The 10650-nt window shown below is 39.8% G+C and overlaps 1 protein-coding gene across 2 annotated transcripts in view; it reads right to left on the bottom strand.

The window, feature by feature from the left end:
• LOC122070884 (probable ATP-dependent DNA helicase CHR12) overlaps window positions 1-7302 on the bottom strand; it is an 18363-nt gene extending 11061 nt beyond the window's left edge. Inside the window, exons 1-8 of one of the 2 annotated variants that reach the window (XM_042635113.1) lie at window positions 6905-7302; window positions 5613-5769; window positions 4144-4208; window positions 3362-3556; window positions 2804-2953; window positions 1824-2225; window positions 428-687; window positions 89-304 (exon numbers count right to left, since the gene is read on the bottom strand). In XM_042635113.1, coding sequence (XP_042491047.1) covers window positions 89-304; window positions 428-687; window positions 1824-2225; window positions 2804-2953; window positions 3362-3556; window positions 4144-4208; window positions 5613-5769; window positions 6905-7132 — 1673 coding nt within the window. In that variant the 5' untranslated portion in view covers window positions 7133-7302. Of the gene's footprint in view, window positions 1-88; window positions 305-427; window positions 688-1823; window positions 2226-2803; window positions 2954-3361; window positions 3574-4143; window positions 4209-5612; window positions 5770-6904 lie in introns of those variants that run through there. The other variant, XM_042635114.1, reaches the window with a different exon arrangement.
• Window positions 7303-10650: the final 3348 nt, after the last annotated feature.

The raw sequence follows: 10650 nt of genomic DNA, 5'->3' as shown, positions 1-10650 counted from the left end.
GGGGGGGGTTGGGGTGGGGAGGGGGGAGGGGCTTAAAGGGAAAAAAACGAAGGAAAACAATGCTCTGTAAATAGTACAACAAGCATACTCTGCCAAAGTCCGTGCAAGAGCGCACTCATGATTTTTCAACCGATGTCCTTCATCAACGATCATATAATGCCACTGAATTTTCTTCAAATATGATTTGTCTCGCATAATAAGATCATAGTGGGTTATCATCACGTTAAATTTCCCTTCTCCAGAATACTCATCCCTCATAATCTTTCTTTCATCTTGACGCCCATCATATAAAATAGCTACAATACTGGATAACAAAAGAAGTCCTTAATAAAATGAGTTTAATTTAAAGAAATTATAAAAGATAACAAACACAAAAATGAAAGCTTAAAAAAGAAAAGATAAAAAGGGTAGGAACTTCAAACAGTACCTCGGAGCCCAGGTTGCAAATTCATTAACCCAATTTGGCAATACAGCCTTTGGAGCCACGATCAAGTGGGGCCCAACCACACCCTTCTTCTCCATTAGATATGCAACCAATGATATGGTCTGAATAGTCTTTCCTAATCCCATCTCGTCGGCTAAAATCCCATTTAGATTGTTGTTAAACAAAGATAGCATCCACTGAAGTCCTTCCAACTGATATGGCCTTAATTCTCCCCCTTGAAGCATGGCTGGTTGCTCCATCACCTGTAAGGTCAATTTTAGATTCTATGCTCTTGGTTTAAATGAAATATCTAATGTGATACTAAATGTTGCCAGAAATCAAGTATATTTTTTGCCTCTAATTATATCAAAAGTCTCAGGGTATTGTGTAGTAGTAATCATGTGATTGTACTGAACTTGATCAGAAAGTGGAATTTCCCAACACATACATACAGAGAGGGATGCAGAGGACATGTTTCTGGGCAAGCAATGAAATTTTGATTTCAATTGGATACTTGAGCTTGTAGGGTTCACAAAACTTCCAGTGGAATATTTACAAAATAATGAAAATTGTATGGAATTAGTAAAATATTGGGAAGAATCTGCAATTCCAATAAATTTATGGGGCCATAGCAGGAAGAAAAAAAATTATAATCACAATCACCTAAAAGAACTATAACAACCATCTATGTATAAGAAGAAAGATAAATGGTAGCTTGGTGCCTATGAGAATAAATGTGGTTAATATGACTCATTATCACTTAGGATCTTCCCCAAAGGCCATAGATGTGTGATACACACAATGTCGGACCATGAACAAACATAGCCTTGGGAAAGTATAAAACATGACTTCTCTTATATAACTTACTCAATAACAACAGAAGATAGATATTTAGTGATCCGTTCTTCTCCATCCTAGTTCCTCTTATAATTAGAGTCAGGTCGCACTGAAGTTCACTACATAATACAGAAGTCCCAAGCTTAATTGTTTTTAAAATTTTCAAAGTAGTTCTATACTTCTATAACTGTAAATATGAAATGCATGTTCAGAAGTAAATACTTACTTTGATTATATAATTCAACCAGAGTCACATTCAATGCAAATATTTGCTCCCAAAAAAAAAATTTGAGTTATTTTACTCATAATTTTACTAGCCAAATTCATAGTGAAGCTTGAATTACTTAATACCAATATTTTTCCCGTGTCATTTACTATTACTGCAACACCAATTAGATGGCCGTGAAGGTTTTGCAAACTGAATGCTCAAATCTAATGCTATTCCATTCCTTACAAAGTAAGTACAATGAAGTAAGCTTAAATACAGAGAATACAAGAGGTCTAACATAACTGAAACCCTAAGAAGATAAAGAAGGCAGATGATTAAAGTTTTGTTCTTTACCTTCTCCTGAATCGAATGAATAACAGAATTATACTGCCTCTGGCCTTCAAGTAAATCACTTGTCTTGATGTGGGGATCAGAATCCACATCATTCAGGTCTATGTCTTCATCAGGGAGCAAATCCCCAGGAGTTTTACTCTCAGAAGCAGACAAATGAGAAGGATCATCTGTATCCGAGCCTTTAAGAGGTTCTATGGCATCATGTTCAGCATCTTTTTGCCTTTGAACTGCAGCTCCCAGACGAACAAGAAGCTCATTGGTTTTCCCAAGAAGTGTAGTCAATCGTTCATTCTTGCTCTCCTCCACCAAACGCATGTATGCTTCTTGGTCATCAGCTTTAAGTGCTTGGAACCTTAATTTTTCTGCCCTTGTAGCACGTTGCCTCTGCCTTCCATGCCATGCCTGTCACAATATTTGAGGACATACAGTGACCAATTATTTGTTTTTATTTAATTTCTACCAAAAGTAAGTATTTTTTATTCTCTTTCCCCATCTTCCATCTCCCCCGTCTCTCACTCTCTTTTCTTGGTGAAAAAGTTGGCCCCATTACTGCCTTGGGCATGGGAGCTTCACAATCATTTATTTTATTTTCCATATCTCAAACAAGAATATTAAAATTAGAAGGTGGAGAAATAATTATTACGTACTTGAGGACAATAGTATTGCCAATAAAAAAAAATGTACTTTTCTAAACAGTAGAAGCATATGTCACAGGATAAGTCTTCCTGATGTCTACATTTTTCATTGTATTTGGTTCCTTGGTGTTATCCCACTGTGAAGGCTAACTAAGGATTGGCAAGTAGAATGCAAGCAGAAAAGGAGAAAATAGGTAAACTACTAAATCCTCCAATTTCAAATCATTTCAATTTCCATGTTTAAAGCCTCCAATTGCAAATATAGCACAAGAGGACAGATGTAAAAGTTTACAATTTGGCAAGAAACATAAAACCAGATTGAGAAAGTTAAAAAAAAAGACATGCCTGAACCCCATCATTCCTTTGTTTCCGACGTTTCAGTGCAGCTTGTGCTTGCAATTGAAACTCACGAGCTGAATTAAGAAGGTCAACAAAAAATTTCCTTTTTCTGGTCTCCATTAGATTCTTTTCATCCCCCTCTAACCTTGACAATCTCTGCAAAAAGGAAATTTCATAGCAATGCACAATAAAATATTAGGAGAAAGAGCAGAAAACATGTTTTGTAAACTCTGGGCACAATCCCAACTTCACAGGCATATATGCATGGGTATAGCCAGGCAAGGGCAACTAATCAAACTGTCTCTCCAAGTAACCCCTCCTAAGCCAAAATTAGACCAGGCAGGACGGTTATAGCCATCAAGAAATAGATCTGTCAAACTCTTTTTTCACCAACCAAGAGTTTGATAGATCAGATGATTTACAATTAATCGTGTTTTAGCGGGGTCAAATTTTCACAAAGAAGACCAAATTAATAGCAGTGCCAACTCCTTCCATTAGAGACCTGCCTGGTTCTTCAGTACTAAAAGAATCCATGGGAAAAGAACTAATGCATGTACTACTAACCTCTGCATCCCGTTTCTTTCGCAGGCGCTCATCAGTCTCCATTGCGAAAACATCTGCCACACCATACATGATAAAAGGGCGATGCAATCGCATCATTCCCCAATCGAACAATTGCTTCTCAGGATACGCACATTTCTCACAAAGCCAGTACTCTGAATTCACATCCGATCGGACCTTGCTTTGCAACTCAGCTAGCTGGTAGAAAAAGATTCCTTGCCCACAAGGATGGAACGCATGTCATCCCTCCATTCATTTGGGGGGGGGGGGGATATTGGAGAACAAGAAAAACTATCACGTAAAGCATTCAAGGGAAGATGTCACAAGCTACAATATGGAAGTTCACCATATTGCAACAACACCAGTTGTTTAAACTTTATTTTCCTTTTTCTAGTGTACCATATGGCTATAGATAATAATGCTTGTGATCCTGTAACCATTAAATGGTTGAGAACACCTTGAGTGGTGTGATGTGCAGTCATAAAAAGGAAACACAGTATAATTCTTCTTAAAAAAAGTTATGATTTGAACAAAACCTTCATCATCTACTTTTGGGTGGATGCAAACATACTTCTCAACCATGAAAACAATTGAGGTCAACAAAACATGGACTGGTGATAGAAATGCAACAAGCAACATTTCTCATAAATATTGGTTTCTGGATCGGGGAAATTTTTCTTTTCTTTTTTTTTATTTTTTTTTTTGGGGGGGGGGGGGTGGGGGGAAGTCTGGAATGAGTAAACTTAATTACTTAGTTAACCCTCAGTTTGGAAATTAAAGGTTACCTTTAGCCCATAGAGCTCAAGCAAGCACTTTGTCTGCAGGACCTCACCTCTACTTGAAGGCAATTCTGGGTCATTATAATGTGTAAGTTAGCTTTGGAAAAAAATTCTGAAAAAAATGGGGAAATAAAATCTCTATGGGGAAATATAAGTTCTTGGTTTTCACGTTACAGATAAAAAAATGTGAATACATTATTGTCTGGGGAACTTAAACATTTTGTGATGCCAGAGAAGAAAAACTCAACAGAAATGTGATTGAAATGCATGGATGATAAAAATAATAAAAGTGTACAAGCCAAGCTGTACAAGTCAGAGAACCATATTCAATAATAAATTGGCTAACTTTTGTTGTCAAGGTGAAAATTGATCCATAATAAACATCCTGCAGAAACAGAAAAACTTGAGAACAGAGCATTGACTGGAGACCGTCAAAACCCAGCATGATACTCTGCCAAAACATACATCCGATACCACCATAGAAATAAAGAGAAACCTAAACATTGTCTAAGAACTGGAATAGCATTCTGTCCAGCACTCCAGTACAAAGTATTCAGAGAATCTAGTAAAGGAGATCTCTGATGCCAAAATATCAGCCCAGTGGGATGAAGGTAACTTCCATTCAATAAACCTTTTACTTGAGTGGTGTGCCCCTACTTTTCCAACGGTTGGAAAGAAAAATAAAATCGCTTGAGCTGTAAAGAACATTGGCTGAACAGAATTTTTACCCAAAGAGCTCCTTCATTGGGTCCATTGAATGCCAGTCGCAATTTTTATATGTTCCAAGTAGTATGGGAGGGAAATGTTTAGTAACACAATCAAGACCAAAGTGACCAAAATAGAATCCATTCCTTGAAAGTTAGAACAAATAGGTTGCGCATTTGGTATAGTGGTACGATTCTTGCTTTTGGTCGGATCCTGAGTTCAGTTCCTGAATGCCCTGTTAATTAAATATAGTTTATCTGTAAAGGAAAAGAAAAGGAACCAGACAAGAGACAGACAGTTTGAAGCAGGGTAATCTGAACTCGGCACAAGATTACTGCATGAAACTGAACCTTTCCTATTTAATCTTTCCTTTTCCATCCATATCCAGGTGTACCAAATGCCTTCATGGATTGTCTTTAGGATTACCCAGTGCATCTTCTTAGATTTTCGTTATTAAGTACAGCAACATAAGGAAAGATATGTTTCCTAAATATCTGGAAGGCAACCATAATTATTCTCTGAATTACATGAATGATCTACAAAATATTTTTTCATCTATGTTAACATAAGGAGCCTAATAATTTCATCTACAACCAATCAGTACTAAATGCAGCCAGTAATTAGACATGCAAATTGAAATATGATAATGCACTCAAGCAGATTAGCCATTGAGAGGCAAGAAAACATGCTTCATGTTGTCCATGAATCCGTAAATAGAAATCCCAGCTTCAGGATTCCAAGAAGGCTAGCAGAAGGGGGGGAAAAACAACCTTCAAGCTCAGTTAAACGATGCTGAATGTGGCTCGTTAAACGATATTCCTTTGATTCTTTCAACCATAAACCCGACATGCAATTTGTTCGTTGCTTCATCAATGCATCCTCAAACTCCGTAATTAAATCCCCTCCATCAAAAATCTGCTGCCCACTCTGCACATAAAGGTTTTGTAGAAAATTCAAATCTAGAGCTCGATCAAATAGTAAAGAAGAAGAATCAATTCGACATTATCAGAATGAATCACGGTCAAATTTACATGCATACAAAAAAATCTAAAAAGTTTGATCCCAGTTCACAATAGCTTTCTGCCCTGGATGTAACAAGAGGTTTAACTGATTCAGAAAATGAAATACCATCTGTTGGACAACAAAGCAACCGAACAGGACCTAACATTTAAAGAAGTCTTCCAAAACCATTTTTGAGTTATCCAGGTTGATCCGTTCAGCTTCTCACCCAATCCCCAATATACATGGATCAACACTTCTGCCCAGAAACTTGTGATAGAATGGGACAGGAGTATTCATATATTGGAACAAGGAAATACTGATGTTGCTACACTCTCATGGTGAGGATTACACTACAAATTATCAATACAGAGGTTTATGCATTTTCGTGTGATTTGTAATCCAAATTGAATGCATTACCAATGATTGATCATAACTAATAGGGAAAAGTTTTCCAAATCGCCATGTGGTTGTGTTCATAGCTTCAATGCCTTTTAATAGATTTCGTTGCATGCCCAACCACAACTAGTATAAAACCAGAGAATGAAGATTTCTATCAACCCAAAAGGTTCAATGTAGCAGAAAGAAAATATGTCCTACCATTTGGTTTTTGGTTTGTGGCCTACGATCTAGCCTTTAACTTACAAAATCTACCCAAAAACATTAACATAAACAAAGCCCAGGTTTTATTCCCGCAAATCCCACATGCCCATCAGATATTTAGAAAGAAGACACAAATCCAAAGGTTTCACACCCAAGAGAGAAAAGAAAGCGGAAACGATTCCCATCAAACTCGAATCCTCCCACAAGAAGAACAAAAGAAAACTGTCAAGAGACCAATCCTCACCATGCACCGTGTAATACCTACGTGCAGCTAGAATCATGGAAACTCTAGAAGAAAAACTGAAAGTCATTCTAGGGTTCCCGGATTCTAAAAGGAGGCAATGCCTTCCCATCAATACATTGGTTAAGGTCCGTAAAGGCAAACTCCGCAGCACCGCTTGAAGCAAAATAAAAAACACAACAATTGAACCCAAGGAATTAAAGATGAAAGAATTCGTACCGAATCATCCTCCGCGAGGAGATTTTCATCGTTGTTGTGGGATTCAACGCCAGCTCCTCGTTCGACTGTGTTATCTGCACCATCCTCGTTGAGATAGATAGAGGAAACAGTGTCAAAGATCTCGGGAGGGAGAGGGAGGTTCCTGGAGATGAGATTGAGGGCGCAGATCAAGGTCTTGGTCTTCTGAACCTGGTCGAGGGATGCTCTACTCTCCACCTGAGCAACCATGGCGGGAAAGAGCAAACGAATAGTAACGACTGTTTGAGATTTCAAAATTATAGACACCAACGGTAATTCCCCTCTGCTTACAATCTCTCTTCCCCCGGTCTCCCCCTTTCTTTCGCTTCGCACAAGCCTCTCTCTCTCTCTCTCTCTTCGCCTTTAGGTTAGGTTCAATAAGGAGGATGTTATCGGGCCAGCGACGAACTACGCAAAATATCCCCGGGTTTGTATGAAGTGACGAGAAACACCCTAGACCTCAATGACCGAAATTTCCTCAGAAATTACTTTAATTCCATCCAACACCCCAAAGGAAAAATGATATAGAACTAGGGAAAAAAAGAAAGCAACCTGGTCATGTCAATTCTCATGTTCCCCTACGCCCTCCCACAAGGGGCTGAATGGACCAAGCAGCCCCCATGTTGGATGCCTCAACTCAGTTGTTCCATTGGTTGAGGCACTAGCATAGATTGCACATGATCAGGTAGTGATCCTTAGCCCCTAAACTAATAAAAAGTAAGGGAAAGAGATTGATGCAATGTCGGTGTGCAGTTTCCCTCTCATGTGATTTTTTTAAGGAAGTGTTACACTCGTACCCTAATCTGGTCTAATTTGAACTATTGTGACAGGCCTCGAATCGAAAATCGAAAGTACAACCGGGTTTTCGCTCGCAGCTGCGCATTGCCAAGGGTGTAGAGATGACCCCACATGTTCGTACATAACGTGCCTATCTAACTGGAGGGGATTCATACCTTCTGATCCTAGACGGTAAGTGACCCGACTCCCCACACTTGAATTTCGGCACGCATCAAAATTACCGTATAGCCTTGAGCATGTCCGAGGGCAACCACTCGTGCGAGACCAGCCATGGGACAGCAAGCTGTCAAGACAGCAAACTATCTTGGCCACCGGAAACAAGTCACCGGAAGCAGCCTGGGCCTAGATCCGATGCCTGTTTCTAGTGGGTTGACAGACTACTGTCGGGGTTTCAATGCCCATGGTTCCCGCCACTTGAATCGTTAATGGCTTCGGATGGTCCCAAATCATCCTCCACACCTTCCTCGTGATGTGAGCACTTTACGGACCTAAATGGTCCAATCCTCGTGCCCAAAATTCATCTTAACCCGATTGGTCCAAAAGGGATCCAACCCAAACCGACCCTAAGGTCCACTTAAGTTATAAGTTGGGAAATGAGGATTCATTTCCTCATTTCCTTGTGCTCAACGTAGGAGATGAGAGAAAGAGGAGAGGAAAGAAGAAGAAGAGGAAGAAGAAAGAGGTTGGAGGCCTACCTTGGTGCCAGTTGTTGCCTTGTTGCCAGAATCGTTGCTGAAGGTAAATACAACCTCCCATACCACTCTTTCTTCATTTTGACCTAGACAAAGCTAGGTATGGATGGAATCTTGGTGTACAAATCATGTTAAGGTTGTAGAATACGTGTTCTACCCTCCTGGTGTTGTCGTTGAGCTCAACCAAACTCAGTGAGCTCCGGTAACATGTATTGCCAAAAGACCAACCTTCGATTGTTTGATCTACGTAACTCCTAACCGGCTTGATGGAATTGGAATTTTCTTGGCTTAGAATGATGCTAGGAACATCTCCTACAAACTCCACAAAACAAATCCCAACAATTGGGCCCGAGCCGAAAAGCCCCAAAGTGGGTGGGCTGCCCTGAGCCACCACAGAAAATAGCCCATCGAATCCACTGGGTCTGTTTCTGGTGGCATATTTCCGATGGGCAGGTGCGCCCTATATTCTCTCTGACTTCTCCACTAGAAACAGGACTGATATTTTTGGTGGAAATACCTATTTTCGGTGGGTGTTTCCAGTGACAGTACTGTCATTTAGGAACAATGTCTGTACCCTTTAGGGGTGACCTATGTGGGTCCCTCCCGATGTTTTCGAAGTGTATTGATGTATGATTCCCTTGTGTCTAGGATAGTGACGTGCACGTGCCCCAAAGCCAGAATTGATTTGATCGATCAGTGGTCGTACTTGAGCCCAAACACACTCGATCGTAACCCAAGTGAGGGATGGACTGTGTTTATTTTTAGAATGTTTATTATTATTAAATTATTCACATGCTTAGAATTATATGTTTAACTGTAATTGCTCAAATGCGATGATGATATGTTACATTTGTCATTTGACGATTATGATATGAAATATATGGAGATGTATGACGGGATCTGGTGTGACCGAGGTGGTACTGGTGCCATGATTATCGTATATCTATTATATTCATGCATTGATTATGAGCATTAGAGTTAGTTGTAGTAGCGGGTTACAATTTGTGGCCAAGGTCTCACTGGTATCGTGTACCCTAGGACCGCATTTGGAAATTGATGCACTTAATGGCCGATGATTGGTACCGGTGTCGCGTAGTCCATACTCAACTCTGACATGTATGCTAGATTAGGTAAATGGTCTTGAGTTTCACTTTGTGGCCAAGGTCTCACTGGTATCGTGAACCCGGGACTATATTTAGAGATGGATTACACTTTATGGTTGAGGTATTGCCGGTATCGTGTAATTCATACTAACTGTATGTACCACTATGAAGGCATGTAGCATATTTGTGGTTAGGTATCACTCCCTATGCTATGACCCTTGCCAACAAGGGTTGATGTGTTGGATAACCCATTGTGGTATGTTCGATGTGCCTTTTTGGAATGCCACACCTGTTGTATGATGCCATTGTTGCCAAAGGCAAGAACTTGTCTGGCATGGCCAATGATGTACAGGTGTCGTGACTATTAGGAGAGGGTTATCAGGGGTTTTCTGGGTGACCCATGGACACATACAGGGACCGATAGGCTTCTATTCATGGCTAGGGTTTGTATCCTTAGGTAGTCGATGGCGGTTCGGAGACAAAGGATACAGCCTAATGCGCCGAAGTAGCATTTTCCAAACTTAGTTTGTATTGTTAGGTGGATAATAAATAAATGAACTGCATCACGAGCATCATGAACTATGTGTTTAATTTTTGCTATCATGCATCATGAATTATTATTACTACTATCTTGCTTGGATGTGCTTGACTCCACCCCTCACTGAGCGAGTTAGAAAGCTCACCCCACGTATACACACTTTTTAGATGATGATGCAGGTACGGTCATGCCTGTGGCTAGTGACTCTTTTTCCTCCGGACCTGAGTACAGAGTGAGAGACTGGTGGATGCCGAAAGCAGAGGAGCATGGCCAAGACTATGCTTGTGACTTTTGTGCATACGCGGCGCCATGAGGTATTCGGCGTATTTTTGCTTATGTTGATACAGGTTCGTGAATATTATGTTTTAAACTTGATATATGTAAGTCTTGAAGGATTGTAAATAGAATAACTTTGTTATTGCTATTATATTACTTGTTATTGCTATTATATTATTAATAGACATTTTCCCATTTTATTTATAATTCCGCTGCTTATGTTGGTTTGTGATGGGAGATTGTGAAAATGTTAAGGTACTGATATCAGAGATCCTGGTAAATTTGTAAGACAGGTACGCGTCTTACTCACACTGCCGATAT

Source organism: Macadamia integrifolia, unplaced genomic scaffold (assembly GCF_013358625.1).
Source record: "Macadamia integrifolia cultivar HAES 741 unplaced genomic scaffold, SCU_Mint_v3 scaffold_138A, whole genome shotgun sequence".
Taxonomy (NCBI): Eukaryota; Viridiplantae; Streptophyta; class Magnoliopsida; order Proteales; family Proteaceae; genus Macadamia; species Macadamia integrifolia.
This window is presented reverse-complemented; position numbering and strand designations above follow the sequence as displayed.